The sequence below is a fragment of the Pristiophorus japonicus genome, chromosome 2 (genome assembly GCF_044704955.1).
Source record: "Pristiophorus japonicus isolate sPriJap1 chromosome 2, sPriJap1.hap1, whole genome shotgun sequence".
NCBI classification, from domain to species: Eukaryota; Metazoa; Chordata; class Chondrichthyes; family Pristiophoridae; genus Pristiophorus; species Pristiophorus japonicus.
The window spans coordinates 132,379,289-132,406,946 of NC_091978.1; the positions used below are offsets into that span (position 1 = coordinate 132,379,289).

At 43.4% G+C, this 27,658-nt stretch overlaps 1 protein-coding gene across 2 annotated transcripts in view; it reads right to left on the minus strand.

Annotated features, from left to right (window-relative positions):
* Positions 1–27,658, minus strand: part of trim23 (tripartite motif containing 23) — a 57,609-nt gene that overhangs the window by 6,252 nt on the left and 23,699 nt on the right. For both annotated transcript variants that reach the window (XM_070869403.1, XM_070869395.1), the window contains exons 5-8: positions 25,876–26,058; positions 20,196–20,411; positions 12,918–13,052; positions 270–399 (exon numbers count right to left, since the gene is read on the minus strand). In XM_070869403.1, coding sequence (XP_070725504.1) covers positions 270–399; positions 12,918–13,052; positions 20,196–20,411; positions 25,876–26,058 — 664 coding nt within the window. The remainder of the gene's footprint in view (positions 1–269; positions 400–12,917; positions 13,053–20,195; positions 20,412–25,875; positions 26,059–27,658) is intronic.

Below are 27,658 nucleotides of genomic sequence, written 5' to 3' on the forward strand. Positions count from 1 at the left end.
TTATTCAACTGTTGTGCTTGACAGGAGCCAAACAGATGCTGTTAACATAGTATCAAGGAAGTTTTGTCATTATTAAATCCAGTAGCCCTAATCTCAGCATTTTCAATGAATGGGACTCAGAGCTACTTATACAAACAATGCAAATGTGGTTTTCTGCTTATAAGAAAATAATTACACTGATCAATGAATCTAAAAGGTATAACAGAGCACGTGAACAATTACTGTTACTAATAAAGTAATAATCATCTCTTTGAGCCCATGTAAATTACCTATAGTAGGAATAGGCTGCATAAACTCATCCTGCTTCAGTTTGAAAAGAATGGTTGTTTTGCCTGCGCCATCCAGTCCTAAAGTGACTACACGTATCTCCATCTTGGGCCCGATATGAACACGGTTATCCTTTTGGGGGGAAAAAAATGCAATTTGAATTTATCTTCACCACCTGAAAATTACATTGGTTCCAGAATTTTATAGAAACTTTCTACCAAATGGCTCAATATTTTTTTAAAAGCTAAACGAATATTTGATTATATATCTTACTTAATTATTTGCCACAGTAGTAATTCAAACGTATATTTTATCAGAACAGAAAATGCTGGAAACAATTCAGGTCAATCAGCATCTGTGGAGAGAACAGGCAAGTTCATGTTTCAAGTGTGGACCCTTCATCAGAAGATGAACAGCATTTAAAAAGAAACAGAACAACTGGAAGGGGGGGGAGGGGAAAGGAGAAAAAAAATGCCCAAGAGGAAGTAGAATAGCCTGTAAAATACTTAAAAGGAAAACATAAAATGGTTAAATGACTAAAATGATATTAACAGATGAGAAGCAGAATAAAACAAATTAAAGGCAACGAATTGATGAGTACACATGAATGACCGAGGCACTGGCGGACGTCACTAGCATGGTAGATAGGGGAGTGTCTATGGACGCTATTGAGATGGACTTCTGGAAGGTATTGTATAAGGTTCTGCACAAGCAATTATTAGCAAAAATGAAAGTGCACGGAATTGGAGGTAAACTTGTGATACGAGTTGGCAACTGATTGGAAGGTAGGAGACAGAGAGTCAAGCTAGAGATTGCTTGCTGACTGGTAAGATGTGACAAATGGTGTTCCCCAGGGATCTGTTCTGGGGCCACAGCCTCTCATCATATATATTAATGACTTGGATAAAGGAATAAAGAGTTGTATATCTAAGTTTGCAGATAACACCAAGTTAGGAGGCATAGTTTTTATTATTCATTCATAGGATGGGAATGATCAGCCATGATCTTATTGAATGGTGGTGCAGGCTCGAAGGGCTGAATGGCCTACTCCTGCACCTATTTTCTATGTTCTATGTTTTCTATGATGTGGGTGTCACTGGCTAGGCCAGCATTTATTGCCCATGTAAGTTGTGTAGATGGAAGCAGGATGTTACAAAGGAACATAGAGAGTCTTACGTCAGTGGGCCAAACTGTGACAGATTCAGTTTAATATGGGGAAGTGCAAGGTCATCCACTCTGGATCCAAGAAAGACAAATCGGAATATTTTCTTAAGTGAGACTAGGAGCTGCGAGAGAGCAAAGGGATTTAGGTGTCCATGTGTACAGATTACTAAAAACTAGTGCACAGGTCCAAAAAAATAATCAGAAAGGCTAATAGAATGTTGGCCTTTATCTCAAGGGATTTGAAATATAAAAGTGAGGAAGGTATGCTTCCGTTTTACAAAGCACGGTCAGATCCTATCTGGAGTACTACGTTCAGTTTTGATTTAAGAGTGAAATTAGGAAGCACTTTTTCCATATAAAAAGAGTATTGAAAACTGGAACTCTCTCCCTCAAAAGACTGTGAATGATGGGTCAATTGAAATTTAAGATTGAGATTGATAAATTTCTGTTAGGTAAGGGTACCAAGGGATATGGAGCAAAGCCAGGTAAATGGAGTTGAGGTACAGCTCAGGCGTGTTCTAATTGACTGGCGGAGCAGGCTCGAGAGGCCATATGGCCTACTCTGTTCCGATGGAACAAGAAAAGTTGGCAAAGTGGAACTGAATACAATAGCCTTAATAGCAAAAAAAACAGGTTAACATGAAGAGTGTTACCAGTGCCACCAGCAGTGTTCTGATGAAAGGTTCCCCACCCCCGAGAAATGCCAAAACACCCATCACATATCGCCAGAATTTACTTTCATAAAGAACGTGGAAGTTATAGTTAAGGTTTGAAGTTATTAAAGTCAGTTTTAAGGATGGGGAACTGAAGTGGTAAGCAGTAGTGAGCTCAGGTCATTCTTCCGGATACAACAAAAGAATTTGGCAAAGCAGTCCCAAATCTGTGTTTGGTTTCCCTAATATAGAGTGGATACAGTATACTTGGTTGGAGAAAGTACATGCAAATTGCTGTTTCACATTAAACAAGTATTGGGAGTCCTGATCAGTAGCGTGGAAGGAAGTGAATGGACAGATGTTGAATCTCCTGCACTTGCACTATAGGGTGCCAGGGAAGGACAGCAGGTGGTGGTAGAGAGCCTCAGGGTGTCGCGGAGGAACTCGTCCCTTCGGAAAGCGTTTGGTGATGGGACCATGTTGGGGATAGTGGACGATATAGCGAATGTGGAGGCTCAGGAAATGGGGGACGAGGGGAACCCGAGAATAGTTGTAGGAGAATAATAGAGTGCAAGTAGAATCACAGGAAGCGGGTTATTAATAACGTCACACCTTAGCTTAAGTCCCAGTTTCTTTACAGCAGAAGGTACTAATGATACGAGATTTAACATCAGTTTAACATCTCATCTAAAAGGTGACACCTTAGCCACTTTAGCACTCCCCCAGTACTATAGTTTCAGCCTAGATTACGTGCTCACGTCTCGAGTGGGACTTGAACCCACAACCTACCTTCTGACTCTCAGGTCAGTGCTACCTACGATTGCTGTTTGTGGGACCATGGCTCTATGAAAAACATTGTGCGTGCGTTTGCTCTGCCTCACCTTTATTCTAGTCCTTCTTAAATATTAATTCATCTGTTTTACCCCCCAGTTTTGATGAAGAATTATAGCTGAAATGTTAACTTGGCTGTTCTCTCCTCACCTGCCGAGAGTTTCCAACATTTTCTATTTTTGTTTCAGATTTCATTTTCTTTGGATTTTTCTCTGTTGCTATTCTTCAGAATTATAGATATTATTGATACTGTTAAAATCCATTTGAGTTAGTGATTTGGGTGAGATTTGCCAATCTTGTGTCATGTGTTATTCTTCCACAAATAAACGCAAGAAATTTAAACGTGAGGAAATGGTCAGATCTAAACATTTTTTATAACACCATGCTATCACAGCTGGACATGCAATCATAATGTATGATTCGTCAACCCTTATCTTGCTGAAATTGGAACTGCACATGGTAACAAATATTTTGAAAGTTAACAAGAATGTTTTTACTTCATCCTTTTGGCCTGTTCAGTTTTAGATATAGGCTTCAGTTAGAACAAATTATTGACCAAGTCTCTCTCACTTGTGTTACTGCTTTCAGGCAAAGAGTTTCTTCAGCTACATCAGTTTACATACTATATATAAATCCAACAAAGAACAGATCGCATTCATAGACTGCCTTTTCACATCTCAGGATGTCCAAAAGTGCATCGTGTTTTTTTTTCATTTATTAATTCATGATATGAGAGCATCGCTGACAAGACCAGCATTGCCCTAGAAAAGATAGTGGCGAGCTGCCTTCTTGAACCACTGCAGTCTGTATCATGAAGGTACTCCCACAGCGTTCCAGGATTTTGACTCAGCGATGAAGGAGGAACGGTGATATATTTCCAAGTCAGGATGGTGTATGACTTGGGAGTAGCCGGTGTTACCTTGCACCTGCTGCCCTTGTCCTAGGTGGTAGAGGTCACAGGTTGGGGAGTTGCTGCAATTCATCTTGAAGATGGTACACACTACTGTAGCCACGTTGCGCCACTGGTGGAAAGAGTGAATGGGGTGTTGATCAAGTGGGCCGCTTTGTCCTGGATGGTGTCAAGCTTCTTGAGTGTTGTTGGACCTGCATTCATCCAGGCAAGTGGAGAGCATTTCATCACACTCCTGACTTGTGCCTTGTAGGTGGTGGAAAGGATTTGGGGAGTCAGGAGGTGAGACACTCACTGTAGAATACCCAGTCTCGGACCTGCTCTTCCAGTCACAATATTTATGTGGCTGGACCAGTTAAGTTTCTGGTCAATGGTGTTGATGGTGGGGTATTCGACGTTATTAGTGCCATTGAATGGCAAGGGGAAATTGTTACACTCTCTTGTTGGAGATGGTGATTGTCTGGCACTTGTGTGGCGCAAATGTTAGTTGCCACTTATTAGCCCAAGCCTGAATTGTTGCCCTGGTCTTGCTGTGTGCTGCCCATACTGCTTCATTATCTGAGGAATTACAAAAGGAACTAAACCAATGTTCCCTCTAATTTTGTTTGGTACTGCGTGACTTTAAAGGAGTTACAAGGGCCAAAGTACCACACATGCGCAACAAAGTACCACACATACGCACATTTGTAATGACAAGCTGGCAATCCGGCTGCGCGGGTTCCCTGGAGTGCTACGTGGCCGTGCAGCTTACAGGGAACATTGTACTGAACACTGTGCAATCAACAGTGAACATCCCCACTTTTGACCTTATGAAGAAGGGAAGGTCATTTATGAAGCAGCTGAAAATGGTTGGGACTAGGGCACTGCTCTAAGGAAACCATGTAGCGGTATCCTGGGGCTGAGATGACAGGGAGTCCGGGGCCCAGCATCAAGGAGGTGCGTGGAGAGGCAGTCGGGACTTCGGCGAGAGGCCTACAAAAGGCACAGCAGGGAGTGCAGGGCCCAGCATCAAGGAGGTGCGTGGAGAGGCAGTCGGGACTTCGGCGAGAGGTCTATAAAAGGCACAGCAGAGAGTCCGGGGCACAGCATCAAGGAGGTGCGTGGAGAGGCAGTCGGGACTTCGGCGAGAGGCCTATAAAAGGTACAGCAGGGAGTCCGGGGCCCAGCGTCGAGGTGGTGAGTGGAGAGGCGTGCTTGTGCAGCTACAGGGAGAAGGCAAAAAAGTAGAAAGAAATAGGAAGGTAACGTCACAGCCAACGGGGTAAGTGATTGGCTGGTGATTGGTAAGTAGTTTTTCTTTTTTCTCTTCTATAACAGCGAGTAAACTTTAGCATTGTTGTTGCCAATTTAAGTGTATCTAAGGGTTAAGTCATGGTAGGAGAGATCGGTCACGTGATATGTTCCTCCTGTACCATGTGGGAACTCAGGGACACTTCTGATGTCCCCGACGACTACGTGTGCGGGAAGTGTATCCGCCTCCAGCTCCTGATGGTCCGCGTTGCGGAATTGGAGCTGAGGGTGGATTTACTCTGGAGCATCCACGATGCTGAGAATGACCTACGGTCATCCCCCTGCAAAACCGATACACCGCTTTGAGTACTGTTGAGGGGGATGACTCATCAGGGGAGGGCAGCAGCAGCCAAGTTCATGGCACCGGGGCTGGCTCTGCTGCACAGGAAGGCAGGAAAGAGAGTGGGAGAGCAATAGTGATAGGGGATTCAATTGTAAGGGGAATGGATAGGCGTTTCTGCGGCCGCAACTGAGACTCCAGGATGGTATGTTGCCTCCCTGGTGCACGGATCAAGGATGTCTCGGAGCAGGTGCAGGATATTCTGAAAAAGGTAGAGTGAACAGCCAGTTGTCATGGTGCACATTGGTACCAACGATATAGGTAAAAAAAAGGGATGGGGTCCTACGAGACGAATTTAAGGAGCTAGGAGCTAAATTAAAACATAGGACCTCAAAAGTAGTAATCTCGAATTGCTACCAGTGCCACGAGCTAGTCAGAGTAGGAATCGCAGGATAGCTCAGATGAATACGTGGCTTGAGCAGTGGTGCAGCAGGGAGGGATTCAAATTCCTGGGGCATTGGAACCGGTTCTGGGGGAAGTGGGACCAATATAAACCGGACGGTCTGCACCTGGGCAGGACCGGAACCAATGTCCTAGGGGGAGTGTTTGCTAGTGCTGTTGGGGAGGAGTTAAACTAATATGGCAGGGGGATGGGAACCAATGCAGGGAGACAGAGGGAAACAAAATGGAGACAAAAGCAAAAGACAGAAAGGGGATGAGTAAAAGTGGAGGGCAGAGAAATCCAAGGCAAAAAACAAAAAGGGCCACTGTAGAGCAAAATTCTAAAGGGTCAAAGTGTAATAAAAAGGCAAGCATGAAAGCTCGGTGCCTCAATGGAAGGAGTATTCGGAACGCAGGAGAGGGCTCTGAGCTAGTTGGAGTGGGTGAGAGCTCAGATGAACTAGTTGGAGTGGGTGAGAGCTCAGATGAACAGGGCCCCCAAGAAAGAATGCAAAAGGCAGGCGGCAACAGAGCAGAGTAGCACTGGGGTAAGTGTAAACCACAAGGTGATAGGAAGGGACAATATGTATGAATATAAAGGGGCTGCAGGAGGGGTCAAAACTAAAAATCATGGTTTAAAAACTAGTATTAAAACACTCTACCTAAACGCACGCAGCATTCAAAATAAAGTAAATGAGTTGACGGCACAAATCATTACAAATGGGTATGATTTGGTGGCCATTACAGAAACGTGGTTGCAGGGTGGCCAAGACTGGGAATTAAACATACATGGGTATCTGACAATTTGGAAAGATAGATAAGAAGGGAAAGGAGGTGGGGTAGCTCTGTTAATAAAGGATGATATCAGGGCAGTTGTGAGAGACGATACTGGCTCTAATGAACAAAATGTTGAATCATTGTGGGTGGAGATTAGAGATAGTAAGGGGAAAAAGTCACTGGTGGGCAGTTTATAGGTCCCCAAATAATAACTTCACGGTGGGGTGGGCAATAATCAAGGGAATAATGGAGGCATGTGAAAAAGGAACGGCAGTAATCATGGGGGATTTTAACCCACATATCGATTGGTCAAATCAAATCGTACGGGGTAGCCTTGAGGAGGAATTCATAGAATGCATACGGGATTGTTTCTTAGAACAGTATGTTACAGAACCTACAAGCGAGCAAGCTATCTTAGATCTGGTCCTGTCTAATGAGACAGGAATAATAAACGATCTCCTAGTAAAAGATCTTCTCGGAATGAGTGATCACAGTATGGTTGAATTTGTAATGCAGATTGAGGGTGAGGAAGTAGTGTCTCAAACAAGCGTACTATGCTTAAACAAAGGGGACTACAGTGGGATGAGGGCAGAGTTGGCTAAAGTAGACTGGAAACACAGACTAAACGGTGGCACAATTGAGGAACAGTGGAGGACTTTTAAGGAGCTCTTTCATAGTGCTCAACAAAAATATATTCCAGTGAAAAAGAAGGGCGGTAAGAGAAGGGATAACCAGCCATGGATAACCAAGGAAATAAAGGAGAGTATCAAATTAAAAACCAATGCGTATAAGGTGGCCAAGGTTAGTGGGAAACTAGAAGATTGGGAAAATTTTAAATGACAGCAAAGAATGACTAAGAAAGCAATAAAGAAAAGATAGATTACGAAGGTAAACTTGTGCAAAACATAAAAACGGATAGTAAAAGCTTTTCCGATATATAAAACGCAAAAGAGTGACTAAAGTAAATGTTGGTCCCTTGGAAGTTGAGAAGGGGGATTTAATAATGGGAAATGTGGAAATGGCTGAGAACTTAAACAATTATTTTGCTTCGGTCTTCACAGTGGAAGACACAAAAACCATGCCAAAAATTGCTGGTCACGGGAATGTGGGAAGGAAGGACCTTGAGATAATCACTATGACTAGGGAGGTAGTGCTGGACAGGCTAATGGGACTCAAGGTAGACAAGTCCCCTGGTCCTGATGAAATGCATCCCAGGCTATTAAAAGAGATGTTGGAAGTTATAGCAGATGCATTCGTTGTAATCTACCAAAATTCTCTGGACTCTGGGGAGGTACCATCGGATTGCAAAGCAGCTAATGTAACACCTCGGTTTAAAAAAGGGGGCAGACAAAAGGCAGGTAACAATAGGCCGGTTCGTTTAACATCTGTAGTGGGGAAAATGCTTGAAGCTATCATTAAGGAAGAAATAGCGGGACATCTCGATAGGAATAGTGCAATCAAGCAGACGCAACATGGATTCATGAAGGGGAAATCATGTTTAACTAATTTACTGGAATTCTTTGAGGATATCACGAGCACGGTGGATAGAGGTGTACCGATGGATGTGGTGTATTTAGATTTCCAAAAGGCATTCGATAAGGTGCCACACAAAAGGTTACTGCAGAAGATAAAGGTACGCGGAGTCAGAGGAAATGTATTAGCATGGATAGAAAATTGGCTGGCTAACAGAAAGCAGAGAGTCGGGATAAATGGGTCCTTTTCGGGTTGGAAATCGGTGGTTAGTGATGTTTCACAGGGATCGGTGCTGGGACCACATCTGTTTACAATATACATAGATGACCTGGAAGAGGGGACAGAGTGTAGTGTAACAAAATTTGCAGATGATGCAAAGATTAGTGGGAAAGCGGGTTGTGTAGAGGACACAGAGAGGCTGCAAAGAGATTTAGATAGGTTAAGCGAATGGGCTAAGGTTTGGCAGATGGAATACAATGTCGGAAAATGTGAGGTCATCCACCTTGGGAAAAAATAACAGTAAAAGGGAATATTATTGGAATGGGGAGAAATTACAACATGCTGCCGTGCAGAGGGACCTGGGGGTCCTTGTGCATGAATCCCAAAAAGTTAGTTTGCAGATGCAGCAGGTAATCAGGAAGGCGAGTGGAATGTTGGCCTTCATTGCGAGAGGGATGGAGTACAAAAGCAGGGAGGTCCTGCTGCAACTGTACAGGGTATTGGTGAGGCTGCACCTGGAGTACTGCGTGCAGTTTGGTCACCTTACTTAAGGAAGGATATACTAGCTTTGGAGGGGGTACAGAGACGATTCACTCGGCTGATTCCGGAGATGAGGGGGTTACCTTATGATGATAGATTGAGTAGATTGGGTCTTTAATCGTTGGAGTTCAGAAGGATGAGGGCTAATCTTATAGAAACATTTAAAATAATGAAAGAGATAGACAAGATAGAGGCCGAGGTTGTTTCCACTGATCAGGAAGATGAGAACTAGGAGACACAGCCTCAAAATACGGGGGAGCCAATTTAAAACCGAGTTGAGAAGGAATTTCTTCTCCCAGAGGGTTGTGAATCTGTGGAATTCTCTGCCCAAGGAAGCAGCTGAGGCTAGCTCATTGAATATATTCAAATCACAGATAGATAGATTTTTAACCAATAAGGGAATTAAGGGTTACGGGGTGCGGGCGGGTAAGTGGAGCGGAGTCCAGGGCCAGATTAGCCATGATCTTGTTGAATGGCGGAGCAGGCTCGAGCGGGCTAGATGGCCGACTCCTGTTCCTAATTCTTATGTTCTTATGTCTTCAACAACCACAACCATCTTTTTCTGTGCTAGGTATGATGCCAGCCAGTGTAGAGATTTCCCCTCGAGTTAAATTTTACTAGGGCTCCTCGTCAAGGACAGTCACTCTCACTTCACCTCTGGAATTCAGCTGTAATGAGGTTTGGAGCATAGAGATTCTGGCAGAACCAAAACTGAGCAGTGAGCAGGCTATTGGCGAGTAAGTGCTGCTGGATAACACTGTCGACGACACCTGCCATCACATTGGTGATGATTAAGAGTAGGCTGAAAGGGCGTTAATTGGCTGGATTATATTTGTCTTACTTTTTGTGGACAGGACATACCCAAGCAATTTTCCCCTTTGTCGGGAAGATGCCAGTGTTGTAGCTGTACTGGAATAACTTGGCTGGAGGCGCAGCTAGTTCTGGAGCACAAGTCTTCAATTACTTCAACCAGGATGTTGTCAGGTCCCATAGCCTTTGCTGTAACCAGTACGCTCAGCCATTTCTTGATAGCACATGGAGCCAATTAATTTGACTGAAGACTAGCATCTGTGATGGTGGGGACCTCAGGAGAAGGCAGAGATGGATCATACACTTGGCACTTCTGGCTGAAGATGATTGTTTCAGTCTTGTGTTTTGCACTCTCATGCTGGGTTCCACCATCATTGAAGATGATGATGTTCATGGAGCCTCTTCCATTAAGTTGTTTAATTGTCCACTACCATTCACGATTGAATGTGGCCGTGGGATCACTTAGCTCAGTCTACAACATGCTGCTTCCACTGTTTAGCATGTTTCCATTCCTGTGTTATAGCTTCACCAGATTGGCACCTCATTTTCAGGAATGCCTGGTGTTGCACCTGATAATCTCTTCTACACTCCTCATTTAACCATGGTTGGTCGCCCGGCTTGGTGGTAAGGGTAGAATGGGGGATATGCTAGGCAATGAGTTTACAGATTGTGATGGAATACAATTCTGCTGCTGATGGCCAACAGCACCTTATGGGTGCTGCTAGATCTGTTCTGAATGTATCCCAGTTAGCACTGTGGTAGTGCCACATAACATGATGGAGGGTGCCCTCTGTATGAGGACAGGATTTCCTCTCCACAGGATTGTGCAGTGGCCACTATCATGGATAGATGCAAGTGCGACAGGTAGATTGAGGAGGACAAAGTCAAGTCGATTTTTCCCTCATGTTGATTCTTTCATCACCCGCTGCAAGCCCAGTCTGGCAGCTAAGTCCTTCAGGACTCAGCCAGCAGTGGTGCTACCGAACCACTTGGTGATGGACATTGATGTCCCCCACCTAGAGCACATTCTCTCTCCCCTCAGTGCTTCATCCATACAGCTGAGGGAGGGCAGTAGGTGAAAATCAGGAGGTTTGCCCATGTTTGATTTGATGCTATGAGACTTCATGGGGTCCAGAGTCGATGTGTACCACTGTGCTGCCACCTCTGGTGGATACGTCCTGCTGGTTTGACATGGAGAATTCTGAGACATTAGCGGATAGGTATGATTCTGTCAAGCTGTTGCTGGACTAGTCTGTTGGACAGCTCTCCCAATTTTGGTACAAGTCCCCAGATGTTTCCAGATTGAAGTAAGTTGATTCCGGGGATGAGGGGGTTGAATTATGAGGAAAGGTTGAGTAGGTTGGGCCTCTACTCATTGGAATTCAGAAGAATGAGTGGTGATCTTATCGAAACGTATAAGATTATGAGGGGGCTTGACAAGGTGGATGCAGAGATGATGTTTCCACTGATGGGGGAGACTAGAACTAGATGGCATGATCTTAGAATAAGGGGCTGCCCATTTAAAACTGAAATGAGGAGAAATTTCTTCAGAGGGTTGTAAATCTGTGGAATTCGCTGCCTCAGAGAGCTGTGGAAGTTGGGTCATTGAATAAATTTAAGACAGAAATAGACAATTTCTTAAATGATAAGGGGTTATGGGGAGCGGGCAGGGAAGTGGAGCCGAGTCCATGATCAGATCAGCCATGATCTTATTGAATGGCGGAGCAGGCTCGATGGGCCGTATGGCCTACTCCCATTCCTATTTCTTATGTTATGTTAGTGAGGAGGACTTTGCAGGGTCGATTTGGTGGATCGTCTCTGAATCCGATGCCTAGGTCGATGCTGGATAGTCCATCCAGTTTTATTCTTGTAGTACTTTATTGTAGCGGTTTGATACAACGTAGTGGCTTGCTAAGCTATTCCAGAGGGGCAGTTAAGAGTCAACCACTTTGCTGTGGGTCTGGAGTCACATAGGCCAGACTGGTTAAGGACAGCAGATTTCCTTCCCTAAAGGACATTAGTGAACCAGATGGGTTTTTATGGCAATCTGATAGCTTCATGGCCACCATTACTGATAATAGCTCATTTCAGATTTATTTTAATTAACTGAATTCAAATTCACAAGCTACCATGTCTTCAGATCATTAGTCCAGGCCTCTGAATTACTAGTCCAGTAAGATAACCACTATGTTACCATACCAGACATGTGAATTATCATCACTTGTTATGTTGGCAAATGTCACCAATTTGCACACAAGATGTTGCAACAGCAATGGAGAATGATCATTTAATCTATTTGTAGCAGTGTTAGTTGAGGGAAGAACTTTCTCCTCCTCTTAGAATAATGCCACGGGATCTTTAATGGCCACCTGGACTGGCAGATGTGGCTTCTATCTCACTCTAAGGATGGTACTTCTGACAATGCAGTACCCTTTCATACAGCACTTAAGTGTCAGTCCAGTTCTATGTGTTCAAGTCTGAAGTATGACTTAAACTTGTAACCACTGACACACGAGATAAAAACGCTACCAACTGAGCCAAGCCAAGATGGGGCAGTCTGAGGTCCGGCAGGAATCTTGCTGCACTCTTAGGTCATTTAAACAACTGTAATTTGGATTCATAATTTGGTTATGATCATGTTTCAAAAAGATTGTATTGAAAGTGAACCATTAATCAAAGCCTTTTATTTTGAAGACTAGGAGAATCTATGAAAATGAGAATTAAAAAAACTCCTTATTTGTTGTAAAATAAATATAATTTTTCTCCCTCATCTCTTCAAATCTTGACTCTTACTCACTACCTCCTCTATTTTTTAAGCTTTGTTTCTATAAATGAACGTTTTTGTCCATTTTTGGTGAATTTACTTTTTAATTCAACCTTTCATTTCAATACTTCAGTTAGTTTTGTGTTGCCTGGTTTCTTTTTTTCTATTGTCCCAATGTCATGGTCTGGCCCAGCTTGTGTTTTATAAAAGCTAGTTACCATCAGAGATCATTTCCATTATGTTCCAAATAATATAAAAAAAACATTTATTCAACAATCATCATCTTGTTTTATTTGAAGATGGTTAACTGGGTTAAGTAAATTATGTAATTTCAACATGCTTCTTTCAACTGGCTTCTCAGGTTCAAGAAATGTATGTAAGCAGTATGCCAAAGAGAATGGGCAACTTTTGTTTGGCATTCAAAACACCTAGATGGAAAGAAGATACTGCACATTGAACTGCAGAGGAACCACTGAATGATCAGGAAAGATACTTTACCTTTGTAAAGGTGACAGGGATACTGGCGTCCAACTGAATGTGATCAGCAAGCTCTGTGAACTGTTGTTGTTGCTTCTGTAATGTTTCTAGCAAATGAGTAATCTCTTGTTTCGCCATCACCACACGACAGTCATCCTAGTCAGGAAAAAAATTCACACATATGGAGCTCAATTGCAAGTGCAAGTACTGCATTTCATTATACTAAAAAAACATACCAACCATCATGGTGCAGCATAAGTTGTTGTATTAGGAATGTGAAAACATCTGCAGAGCTGTGTGTTGATACAGCACTAAGTGCTGAGGGGAAAAAAAAAAGATATTCCATATGCAAAAAACCTATTCTGATAGTTTACACATCAAAAATGTCTTTACTTTTTACAAAAACTGACCGACATTCTATGATTTTACAAAGTTTTCTGTTCTTAATTCAGTAATAAAACAACTTTAATTTTGAGAGAACTTGCATTTATACAGCACCTTATCGTACTATCAGGACTTTCAAAAGCACTTTGAAACCAATGGTTTACCTTTTGAAGTGCAGTCGCTGCCATTATGTCAGCATTTTGTACAGTACGGTCCCACAAACAGCAAGTAAAGTGAATGACCAGACAAACTATTTTGGTGGGATGGGTTGACAGAAAAATGATGGTAATTGACATAAATAACTCCCTACTCTTTAATTAGTACCATGGGATCCTTTACCTCCACCTCAATAGGTAGACGGGGTCTCGATTTAAATGTCTCATCCAAAAGATGGTACTTCTAACAATGCAGCATTCCCTCAGTATTGCAATGAAGTGACAGCCCAGATTATGTGCTCAAGTCTTTGGGTGGGGCTTGAACCCTTAACCTTCTGACTTACAGTACTCCCAACAAAGGTAAGAGCTTCAATTTAGGATTCTTGATGAACTGAATTTCCAATCTATGCCACTTTGGAGAACTGCCAGGTACTCTCCCCCACAGGAAGAGTGAATAAATATCAGAGAGCAGAGACAGCAAGAGAACAAGAGTATTTGCGAGCAATTTTACAACGGCATCAGCAGAGATCTGAGAACAGTCACACACCCATTCTCTTGGCTGCAAATGCTGTGTGGATGGACAAAGCAAAACATGGATAAAAAGGACACACACATGTCCATCTCACTGGTTTTCTGAAATCAAATTCTTTGGCTCCAATAAAAAGCATTACAAGCCTACATTACAACAGTGACTACACTTCAAAAGTACTTCATTTGGCTGTAAACTCTTTAGGACGTCCTGAGGTCATGAGCGATGCTATATAAATGCAAATGTTTCGATTAGAAATTTACTTCATGATTTTTCTGTCATTTTCCATTAAATAAATTACATAATATCTATTTAAATTAGAAGGAATATCATTTTACATTTTACATTTAAAGTACATTAATAGGAGGCCACCGAGACTTTTGAAAATTATTACTGTGGAAAAAATGTCCATTATATGGTTCCAATTGGCTAGTAGAACGAAAGGCACTGAGAACCTGCAACTTGTACCAGATTTCAGAAGAGTAAACTTCACCAAAATGGTAGATGATTTGGAAACGGGTAAATTGGCTAACCCTCCTAGGCAGTGATGAGACCAATGTAGATTATAAAATGTAAAGTTTTTAAGAAGATAAAAAATGTAGAAAACAAATGTACCCAGTCAAAAGAAGGAAATGTGGTAAGAAAAAGTCATGGTGGCTGACTGGTTATGTACAAAGTCAAATAAGATGTAAACAGAAATGATTCTATAAATTAAAGACATTTAATACTCAACTAAACAGATGTTGAGTACAAGGAACAACTAAAGAAAATGAAGGCTGCTGTTAGATCAGCAAAAAGGCTAATGGAAAAAAGGACCATAGACAACTGTGGAAGAAACGGGAACAGCTTTTTCAGTTATGTGAAGAGTCAGAGAACTGTCAACGATGGTATTGGACCACTGAAGGGTGTTTAAGGACAGGTTACGAAGGACTACAATCTATATTAATGACTTGGAGTGTAATGTAGCCAAGTTTGCAGTCAGATTCAGGTGAATTTATAATGGGGAACAAAGAAATGGCAGACCAGTTGAACAAATATTTTGGTTCTGTTTTCACGAAGGAAGACACAAATAACCTTCCGGAAATACTAGGGGACCGAGGGTCTAGTGAGAAGGAAGAACTGAAGGATATCCTTATAAAGCGGGAAATTGTGTTAGGGAAATTGATGGGATTGAAGGTCGATAAATCCCCGGGGCCTGACAGTCTGCATCCCAGAGTACTTAAGCAAGTGGCCATAGAAATAGTGGATACATTGGTGATCATTTTCCAACAGTCTGTCGACTGTGGATCAGTTCCTATGGACTGGAGGGTAGCTAATGTAACACCACTATTTAAAAAAGGAGGGAGAGAAAACGGGTAATTATAGACCGGTTAGCCTGACATCAGTAGTGGGGAAAATATTGGAATCAATTATTAAAAATGAAATAGCAGCGTATTTGGAAAGCAGCGACAGGATCAGTCCAAGTCAGCATGGATTTATGAAAGGGAAATCATGCTTGACAAATCTTCTGGAATTTTTTAAGGATGTAACTAGTAGAGTGGACAAGGGAGAACCAGTTGATGTTGTGTATTTGGACTTTCGAAAGGCTTTTGACAAGGTCCCACACAAGAGATTGGTGTGCAAAATTAAAGCACATAGTGTTGGGGGCAATGTACTGGCGTGGATAGAGAACTGGTTGGCAGACAGGAAGCAGAGAGTCGGGATAAACGGGTTCTTTTCAGAATGGCAGGCAGTGACTTGTGGGGTGCCACGGGGCTCAGTGCTGGGATCCCAGCTCTTTACAATATACATTAATGATTGAGATGAAGGAATTGAGTGTAATATCTCCCAAGTTTGCAGATGACACTAAGCTGGGTGGCGGGGTGAGCTGTGAGGAGGACGCTAAAAGACTGCAGGATGACTTGGACAGGTTAGGTGAGTAGGCAAATGCATGGCAGATGCAGTATAATGTGGATAAATGAGAGGTTATCCACTTTGGGGGCAAAAACACGAAGGCAGAATATTATCTGAATGGCGGCAGATTAGGAAAGCGGGAGGTGCAACGAGACCTGGGTGTCATGGTTCATCAATCATTGAAAGTTGGCATGCAGGTAGGCAGTGAAGAAGGCAAATAGTATGTTGGCCTTCATAGCTAGGGGATTTGAGTATAGGAGCAGGGAGGTCTTATTGCAGTTGTACAGAGCCTAGGTGAGGCCTCACCTGGAATATTGTGTTCAGTTTTGGTCTCCTAATCTGAGGAAGGACGTTCTTGCTATTGAGTGAGTGCAGCGAAGGTTCACCAGACTGATTCCCGGGATGGCAGGACTGACATATGAGGAGAGACTGGATCAGCTGGGCCTTTATACACTGGAGTTTAGAAGGATGAGAGGGGATCTCATAGAAACTTACAAGATTCTGACAGGACTGGACAGGTTAGATGCGGGAAGAATGTTGCCGATGATGGGGGAGTCCAGAACCAGGGGACACAGTCTTAGGATAAGGGGTAGGCCATTTAGGACTGAGATGAGGAGAAACTTCTTCACTCAGAGAGTGGTTAACCTGTGGAATTCCCTACTGCAGAGAGTTGTTGATACCAGTTCATTGGATATATTCAAGAGGGAGTTAGATATGGTCCTTGCGGCTAAAGGGATCAAGGGGTATGGAGAGAAAGCAGAAAAGGGGTACTGAGTGAATGATCAGCTATGATCTTATTGAATTGAAGTGCTGAATGGCCTACTCCTGCGCCTATTTTCTATGTTTCTACGATAGAAAGATGGGTGGGAAAGCAAATTGTGAGGAGGACACAAAAAATCTGCAAAGGGATATACTTAGGTTAAATGAGTGGCCAAAAATTTGGCAGATGGAGTATAATGTGGGAAAATGTGAGGTTATCCACTTTGGCAAAAAAAATAGAAAGCAAGTTATTATTTAAATGGAGAAAAATTGCAACGTTCTACAGTACAGAGGGACCTGGGGGTCCTTGTGCATGAAACACAAAAAGTTAGTATGTAGGTACAGCAAGTAATCAGGAAGGCAAATGGAATGTTGGCCTTTATTGCAAGGGGAATAGAGTATAAAAGCAGAGAAGTCCTGCTACAACCTTACAGGGTATTGGTGAGGCCACACCTGGAGTACTACGTATAGTTTTGGTCTCCATATTTAAAGAAGGATATACTTGCATTGGAGGCTGTTCAGCGAAGGTTCACTTGGTTGATTCCGGAGATATGGGGGGGTTGACTTATGAAGATAGGTTGAGTAGGTTGGGCCTATACTCATTGGAGTTAAGAATGAGGGGTGATCTTATCGAAACATAATGAGGGAGCTCGACAAGGTGGATGCAGAGAGAATATTTCCACTCATAGGGGAAACCAAAACTAAGGGAAAATAGTCTCAGAATAAGGAGCCGTCCATTTAAAACTGAGATGAGTAGGAATTTCTTCTCTCAGAGGGATGTAATCTGTGGAATTCTCTGCCCCCGAGAGCTGTGGAGGCTGGGTCATTGACAATATTGAAGGCGAAGATGGACAGATTTTTGAGTGACAAGGGAATAAAGGGTTATGGGGAGCGGGCAGGGAAGTGGAGCAGAGTCCATGATCAGATCAGCCATGATCTTAGTAAATGGCTGAGCAGGCTCAAGGGGCCAAATGGCCTACTCCTGCTCCTATTTCTTATGTTCTTACGTTATGACTCACTGGGTATGTCGGAAATATTAAATGAGCACTTTGCATCAGTCTTCACCCTTGAAGACAAGGCTCAACTATTAGAATTTAATAATGTTACTAACAAAACTAGTATTAACATAAATGAACATAGTTTTAGAAAGAATTATGGACTTGAAAGAAGATAGAGCAGTCGGGCCAGATGATATCCACCTGAGGGTCCTCAGGGAGATGGGGCATGTGCTGTGCGAGCCCCTAGCCTGTATTTTTACTGGCTCACTGCACTCTGGAAGAGTTCCTATAAAGTGGAAGGAGGCGAATGTAGGCCCCCATAGTTAAAAAATGTGACAAGACAGACCTGGGTAACTATAGGCCCATTAGTTTATCAGTAATAGGCAAGATTTTTGAAAGAATCATTAGGGATGCAATATATGAATACTTGGATAGAGAGGGACACCCAACATGGCTTCACAAAAAGGTCATGTCTTACAAATCTAATTGAATTTTTTGGAGAAGTTACAAAGTTGGTGGATGTGAGAAATCCAATAAACATTGTCCAATTAGATTTCCAAAAAGCTTTCGATAAGGTACCGCGAGGAAACTTCTCTATAAGATCGAAGCCTCCGGTATGAGTGGTAATATATTGAGCTGGATTGAGAACTGGCTGGTAGGATGTAGACAAAGTAGTAATAGATGGATTTGGATCTGTTTGGAGACCGGTCACCAGTGCTGTCCCACATGGATCAGTGTTGGGACCATTGCTCTTCATTATTTTTATTAATGATCTAGATGTAGGTGTTGGGGGCACAATCTGTAAATTAGCAGATGATCTGAAGATATATGCGAGTGTTAGAACTGTAGATGATGCTCATCTTCTTCAGGTAGATCTTAAGGTGTTGGGAGATTGGGCTCAAGACTGGAAAAGGACGTATAACTTAACTAAGTACAGTGTTATGCATGTGGGAGGGCAAATCCTCAACATTCATACACCCGTCAGGAAAAGACATTAAAGATGGTGGTGATAGAACGAGATTTGGGCATTCTGGTGCATACATCCTTAAAAGGTACATGAGCAATAGCTAGAGCAAATAGGATGTTGGGTTGTATCCAGAGGACAATTGAGTACAAGACGAGGCATACTGTTTTGTCCTTGTACAAGACCTTAGTTCATCATCATCATAAGTGGTCCCTCAAAATGAGGATGACTTGCTTCCACGCCAAAAAGGGATGAGTTCAGAGGTGTTTCAATGAAGGACCTAATATTCCAGGTCCCAAACTACATATTGAAGGGTGGAAGATGCCTGTGCATGGATTGTTTTTTTAAATGTGTGGTGGCAGTTGCACACCCCAGGCCTTAGTTAGGCCGCACTTGGAATACTGTGTCCAGTTTTGGTCACCTCACATGGTGGGTGATATTGAGGCTTTGGAAAGGGTGCATAGGCCACTAGACTAATTCCCAGTCTAAAGTATCTTAGTTATCAAGATAGGCTAAAAGACTTGGGACTCTATACCTTATAGAAGCATAGACTTAGGGGGGATCTGATTGAGGTTTATAAGATAATGAAGGGAATAGATTGTGTTCCAGCTGACAGTTTATTTAAATTAAATAGGTTTGGCAGGACCGGGGTCACAAATTTAAGTTGTACAAGGCTAGATCTAGGTTAGATGTCAGGTGGTAGTTCGTTTCCCAGAGAACAGTGGACCTCTAGAACAGGCTGCTGTCTTGTGTGGTGGATGCAGACTCACTGAATTCCTTCAAGCGAGAGCTGGATTTGTTACTGGCTGGGGCTGAGATCACCTCTTACAGAAGGTAGGTACTGCAGGGAATTCAGCGCCAGAGTGATCTCCTGGATAGTTTTGATTGCCGAGATGAGTCGGAGAGGAATTTCCCAGTTTCTTTTCTCCCCTAATTGGCCTGTGGTTTTTTTTGGCCCCTAGGAGATCATGTGGTTTTGGGTGTGGTGGGATGTATATGTTGTGATCCACACAATTGCGATACCCTGTGTGACAGGCTCAATGGACCAGATGGTCTTTACCTGTCCATCATTGTTCATGTTATCAATTTTCTTATTCAGTCTTAAACTAAAGTTTGGATTGCATCAAGGCTGCAGAATAGTCAAATTGACTGAAATGAATGATTTCTCGGGTTATCAGTTCAAGCAGTCTGAACTTCAATTCCCAGTGCAGCTGAAATAGCTATCCTATTAATCCTATTCGATTATACCTCTTGCTTTGATGCACACCTTTGTTTTTCTTTGGCCAAAAGTAATTTTAATTGCTGGCACTGTTTCTGTAAGTCTATGATCAGATCAGCCATGATCTTATTGAATGGCAGAGCAGGCTCGAGGGGCCGTATGGCCTACTCCTGTTCCTATTTTTTTATGTTTTTATGTGATTTTTAAAAGGCATGAGCAAATGCCCATTAGTCCTCCAAGAGAACTGTTGTACTACACTGTTTGAGCCATACAAGTGAAAGCAGGAAATACAGGTTTTACTGCACCAATCTTATCCTGAAATTTTTAATTGTGTCCTGGATAATAGTTACATACTAAAGGTGTTGCACCAAATGGTGTTTCATGGTTTCAGCACCTACCTGTTGTAATGTTTTTTCACAGTGGAGACAAGCCGTTGAAACCTGAGACAGTAGAATTGTCATGTCCTCTTGTTGTTGCCTCAGCCATATCAATTTCTCCCGCACATGAGCATCAACTACACTCAGTGCCATTTCCTCCTGCCGACAGAGTGTTTCATGCAATTCTGCAAAATATGCACGAACACAGGAACGTGCATTCTCAGCACTGCCTGGAACCTACCAGAGGGGCAAACAGTGTTAAAGCATGAATGTGGACTATACTCACACAATAGGAGTATTATAGGCTCCAGTGTGGACCGTACTCATTAATGTGGGGCATAGTCATTACAAAGGTATTGTTTCTGTCACTCAGTAACTCCAAACTAACAAAAGAAAAAACAATATTTTGTTATGAGGTAGCAACAAAACAAAGGAGGACCAAGAAATTGATAAAAGGAAAATAGAGTAAGAGTGTGAACTAACGAGAGACATAAAAACAGATTGTGAAAGTTAAGTAATGCCTCGATTTCAAAATTCTCATCCTTATTTTCAATCCTTCCATGGCCTTGTCCCTCCCCATCTCTGTATAATCTCCTCCAGTCGCACAACCGCCACCCCCTCCTCCTCCTCCACCCCTCCTCCCCCCCCCCCACTCCTCCTCCACCCCCCCCCCGACTCCTCCTCCACCCCCCCCACTCCTCCTCCTCCACCCCCCCCACACTCCTCCTCCACCCCCCCCACACTCCTCCTCCACCCCCCCCACACTCCTCCTCCACCCCCCTCCCACTCCTCCTCCACCCCCCCCCCCACTCCTCCTCCACCCCCCCCCCCACTCCTCCTCCTCCACCCCCACCCCACTCCTCCTCCACCCCCACCCCACTCCTCCTCCACCCCCACCCCACTCCTCCTCCACCCCCCCCCTCACTCCTCCTCCTCCACCCCCCACTCCTCCTCCACCCCCCCCCCCACTCCTCCTCCACCCCCCACCCACTCCTCCTCCACCCCCCCCCCACTCCTCCTCCACCCCCCCCCCACTCCTCCTCCACCCCCCCCCCACTCCTCCTCCACCCCCCCCCCACTCCTCCTCCACCCCCCCCCCACTCCTCCTCCACCCCCCCCCCACTCCTCCTCCACCCCCCCCCCACTCCTCCTCCACCCCCCCCCCACTCCTCCTCCACCCCCCCCCCACTCCTCCTCCACGCCCCCCCCCACTCCTCCTCCACGCCCCCCCCCACTCCTCCTCCACGCCCCCCCCCACTCCTCCTCCACCCCTCCCCCCACTCCACCCCCACCCACTCCTCCTCCTCCTCCTCCTCCTCCTCCCCCCCCCCCCACCCACTCCTCCTCCTCCTCCACCCCCCACACTCCTCCTCCTCCTCCACCCCCCCCACTCCTCCTCCTCCTCCACCCCCCCCACTCCTCCTCCTCCACCACCCCCCCCCACTCCTCCTCCTCCTCCTCCACCACCCCCCCCACTCCTCCTCCTCCACCCCCCCACTCCTCCTCCTCCTCCACCCCCCCACTCCTCCTCCTCCACCACCCCCCCCACTCCTCCTCCTCCACCACCCCCCCCACTCCTCCTCCTCCACCACCCCCCCCACTCCTCCTCCTCCACCACCCCCCCCACTCCTCCTCCTCCACCACCCCCCCACTCCTCCTCCTCCTCCACCACCCCCCCCACTCCTCCTCCTCCTCCACCACCCCCCCCACTCCTCCTCCTCCTCCACCACCCCCCCCCACTCCTCCTCCTCCTCCACCACCACCCCCCCCACTCCTCCTCCTCCTCCTCCTCCTCCTCCTCCACCACCCCCCATCCACTCCTCCACCTCCACTTCCCCCCCTCCTCCGCCTCCAAGAAGATGATGCAAAAAACCCTCCCGGAAATAGTATAGAATAGCGAGAATGAGGAACTGAAAGAAATTAATATGAGTAAAACATGGTACTGGAGTAATTAATGGGACTGAAAGCTTATAAATCTCCTGGACCGGATAGACTAATTCCTAGGGTTTTGCTAGAGGTGTCTATAGAAATAGTGGATGCATTGGTTGTCATCTTCCAAAATTCCTTCGATACTAGAACAGTTCCTGTGGATTGCAAGGTAGCAAATGTAATCCCACTCCATAAGGAGGAAGAGAGAAAATGGGGAATTATAAACTAGTTAGCCTGGCATCTGTAGGAGGGAAAATTGTGAAATCTATTATTAAGGACGTGGTTACAGGGCACTTAGAAAATAATAGCAAGATTGGGCAAAGTTAACACTGATTTATGAAAAGCTAATCATGTTTGACAAATTTGTTGAGTTTTTTGAGGTTGTAACTAGCAGAATAGATAAGGGGGAACCAGTGGATGTGATGTATTTGGCTTTTCAGAAGGCATTTGATAAGGTGCCACACAAGAAGTTATTAAACAAAATTAGTCTCATGGGGTTGGGGGTAATTTACTAGCATGGATTGTGGATTGGTTAACGGACAGAAAACACAGTAGGAATAAACGGGTCATTTTCGGGTTGGCAGGCTGTAACTAGTGGGGTACCGCAAGGATTGGTGCTTGGGCTTCAGCTATTCACAATATATATCAATGATTTGGATGATGGGATCAAATGTAATATATCCAAGTTTGCTGATGATACAAAGCTAGGTGGGAATGTAAGTTGTGAGGAGAATGCAACAAGGCTTCAAGGGGATATAGACAGGCTAAGTGAGTGGGCAAGAACATGGCAAATGGAATAATAATGTGGGGAAATGTGAAGTTATCCACTTTGGTAGGAAAAATAGAAAAGCAGAATATTTTTTAAATGGTGAGAGATTGGGAAATGTTGGTGTTCAGAGGGACTTGGGTGTCCTTGTACACGAATCACTGAAAGTTAACATGCAGGTACAGCAAGTAATTAAAAAAGCAAATGATATGTTGGCCTTTATTACAAGAGGATTTGAGTACAAGAGTAAAGATTGAAAGTAGCTTATAATATTGCAAAGATTAGTAGTAAGCCTGAGGATTGGGACAGTTTCAGAAACCAGCAATGGATGACCACAAAAGCGATAAAAAGAGGAAAAATAGAATACAAGAAAAAAAACTAGCAAGAAATAAAAATACATATTGTAAGAGCTTTTACATGTAAAAAAGGGAGTAGCAAAATTAATCGTTGGTCCTTTAGAGACTGAGACAAGAGAAATGATTGCGAGGAAATGGCAGAAATATTAAACAAATATTTTGTATCTGTCTACACAGCAGAAGACACAAAAAGCATACCGAAAATGGTGGGGAACCATGGGTCTAATGAGGGTTAGGAACTTAATGTAATTAATATAAGTAGAGAAAAAGTACGAGAGAAACTAATGGGGACTATAAGCCGACAAATGCCCTGGACCTGATGGCCTACATCCTAGGGTACTAAAATAGGTGGCTGCAGAGATAGTGGATGCATTGGTTTTGATCTTCCAAAATTGCCTAGATTCTAGAACGAACCCAGTGGATCGCAAGGGAGCAAATATAACACTGCTGTTCAAGAAAAGAGGGAAACAGAAAAGAGGGAACTACAGGCCAGTTAGCCCGACATCAGTCATCGGGAAAATACTGGAATCCATTGTTAAGGAAGTGGGATCAGGATATTTAGAAAATCATAACATGATTAGTCAGAATTAACACAGTTTATGAAAGGGAAATCTTGTTTGATCAGAGTTTTTTGAGGATGTAACTAGCAGGGTTGATAAAGGGGTTACTTTTATCTACCTTTTTCTTTCAATCTTTACTCTTATACTCAAATCCTCTTGTAATAAAGGCCAACATATCATTTGCTTTTTTAATTACTTGCCGTACCTGCATGTTAACTTTCAGTGATTCGTGTACAAGGACATCCAGGTCTCTCTGAACACTAACATTTCCCAATCTCTCACCATTTAAAAAATACTCTGCTTTTCTATTTTTCCTACCAAAGTGGATAACTTCACATTTCTCCATATTATATTCCATTTGCCATGTTCTTGCCCAGTGGATGTAGTATATTTGGATTTCCATAAGGCATGCGCTAAGGTACTACATAAAAGGCTTTTATACAAGATAATGGATTATGGGATTGGAGGTAATGTATTAGCATGGATAGAGGATTGGTTAATGGACAGAAAACAGAGAGTAGGGATAACCTGATCTTTTTCAGGTTGGCAGGCTGTAACTAGTGGGGTGCCACAAGGATCACTGCTGGGGCCTCAGCTATTTATAATCTATATTAAATGAACTCGATGAAGGGACAGAGTGTCATGTATCCAAGTTTGCTGACGATACAAAGCTAGGTGGGACAGTAAGCTGTGAGGAGAACACAAAGTGTCTGCAAAGGGATGTAGATAGATTAAGTGAGTGGGCAGTAAGGTGGCAGATTGAGTATAATGTAGGGAAATGTGAGGTTACTCACTTTGATAGGAAGAATAGAAAAACGGAATATTTTTTAAATGGTGAGAGATTTTTAAATGTTGGTGTTCAGAGAAACACAAAGTTAGCACACAGGTACAGCAAGCAATACGGAAGGCAAATGGCATGTTGTCCTTTATTGTAAGGGGGTTGGAGTCCAAGAGTAAGGAAGTCTTGCTACAATTGTACAGGGCCTTGGTGAGACCATACCCGGAATACTGTGCAGTTTTGGGCTTCTTATCTAAGAAAGGATATACTTGCCTTAGAAACGGTGCAACAAAGGTTCACGAGATTGATTCCTGGGATGAGAGGACTGTCTTATGACAAGAGATTGTGTGGAATGGCCTATACTCTCTGGAGTTTAGAAGAATGAGAGGTGATCTCATTGAAACATATAAGATTCTGAAGGGGATTGACAGGGTAGTTGCTGAGAGGTTGTTTCCTCTGGCTGGAGTGTCTAGAACTAGGAGCACTGTTTCAGGATAAAGGGTAGGCCATTTAAGAGAGAGATGAGGAGGAATTTCTTCACTCAGAGGGTTGTGAATCTTTGGAATTCTCTGCTCCAGAGGGCTGTGGATGCAGAGTCCCTGAATATATTCAAGGATAGATTTTTGGACTTGAAAAATCAAGAGATATGGAGATCGGGCGGGAAAGGGAAGTTGAGGTCGAAGATCAGCCATGATCTTATTGAATGGCGGAGCAGGCTCGAGGGGCCGTATGGCCTACTCCTGCTCCTATTTTTTGTGTTTTTAAGATGTCTTATTGCAATTATATAGGCTCATGTGTGACCACACCTGGAGTATTGTGTATAGGTTTGGTCTCCTTACCCAAGGCAGGATATACTTGCCATAGAGGGAGTTCAACGAAGTTTCACCAGACTGATTCCTCGGATGGGGGTGGGGATTGTTCTATGGGGGGATTGTTTTTTGAGCGATTGAGCAAACTCGGTCTATATTCTCTAGAGTTTAGATGAATGAGTGGTGATCTCATTGAAACATACAAAATTCTTACAGGACCTGGTGGGGTAGATGCAGGGAGAATGTTTCCCCTAGCTGGGGAATCTAGAACCAGGGGTGACAGTCTCAGAATATGGGGTCAGCCATTTAGGACTGAGAAGAGGAGAAACTTCTTCACTCAGAGGGTTTTGAATCTTTGGAATTCTCTACCCCAGAGGGCTGTGAATGAATAAAACATTTTTTTTAAGGAAATAATGGAGACACTGACAAAAAGATATCAATATTAAACTGAGGAATCTATAGCTATGATCTCTAAGCCCCAAAGGAGGACGCATTGGTCTTACATGTTCTGTGTGAGCCATTCCAATTCGGCTTTCTATTATTTGTTCTCCTCCTTCGATCTTCTGAATAATTCCACCTAGTTTTCTAGAATAGTCAGAGATTTCCTCTGTAAAAGTACGAATGCAGTGCGCCATATCCAAAATAGATGCACGGATTTGGTCTGCTTCAGTTTCTAAGAGTGTATTCTGTAATTATAAAAAGATTAACATTTAAGATGTAGATTACATTAATGGGGCATGTCACTAAACAGTATACCATAATGTATCTTGACTCATTACTATAGATGAATTTAAAACATTTTTTTTTAAATTCTTTCCCTTTTTCAATCCCATTTTATAACCTCCTAGAGCAATTATCACTTTTCAATCAAGTGGGTAACCAACTTGTGTTTTTGTGCCTTATTCACTTTGAACCAATTGCAAAGAGGTATAGGAGCATGAAGTAGGATTAAACTTTGATTTCTCCCCTTCCCATCAGATAGCTGAAATAAAACTATTCCACTTATGCATTGAATTTTGAAAAAGGTACGTCTTGATGTTGTACTTAACAATCACAAAGTGTTACCCGATGATTCCTGGCTGCACAGTTTAGTCTGGCTCAGGTTTCAACTAAAGACAAAGTTGCTTTATAGGCATGCATCATCACCGATATGTTCTTCCAAAAATTTCACCTTGACTGCTGATGACTGCAGATATAGAGATAGAGATATATATTATATATATATATATAAAAAAAAAAAGATCGATATATATATATATATATATATATATATATGAGCTAATCTCCTCCGATGTTGAGCATAGTAGTCGGAGTTCAGAGCAAGGCTGTGATGTTTAGTTGTAACCTTTTCTTCGCTTTAAATCAAGAAATTTAGCCAATTGGTTGTGAACTACTGAAGTCATTTACAGAGCAACTACATCTGCTTGTAAATCACAGGCTCCAGGTCAATTACAGCTCTTTTTTGGGTGCTGTTTTGTTGTTAAGATAAAAAGCTTGCTGTGCACATGGAAGGAAGGCAGTGTTTGATTTAGGGGGAAATGGTAACTGGTTCTCCAGTGAGGCCTAGAAAGCAAGTTCTGTGATCAGGAAAGGGATTGTAGGATTGAAAAAAATTCAATGAAGTTCAAGTAAAAAAATGAAATAATCAAAACAATTTCTTCTTCCACTTAGGCTGTCCCCCGGAGTCAAGGATGACTTGCTTCCACACTAAAATGAGTTCTAAGGTGACTGACCAATGTGGAATCTAGTCTCTGTTACAGGTGGGGCAGATGGTAGTTGGATGGACAGGTGGGTGGGGTGCTTGATTATTGTACACTCCTTCCGTTGTTTGTACTTGGCTTTCGCATGCTCCCAAAGAGACTCAAAGTGTTCGGCGCCTTCTCAGATGCTTCTCCTCCATTTTGAGCAGTCTTGGACCAGGGATTCCCAAGAGTTGGTGGGAATGCTAAATTTTTTCAAGGAGGCTTTTAGGGTGTCCTTGAAGCGTTTTCTCTGCCCTTCTGGGACTCGCCTGTTGTGACGGAGCTTGGAGTAGAGTGCTTGTTTCGGGAGTCTCATATCGGACATGCGGACAATGTGGCCCGCTCATCGAAGCTGATCGAACGTGGTCAATGCCTCGATGCTGGGGATGTTGGCCTGAGAGAGAACGCGGAGGTTGGTGCGCATATACTGCCAATGAATTTGCAGGATTTTGCGGGGGCAGCGTTGGTGGTACTTCGAGGTACCTACTGTACATAGTCCATGTTTCTGCAGCATATAAAAGAGGGTGGATATCACTACTGCTCT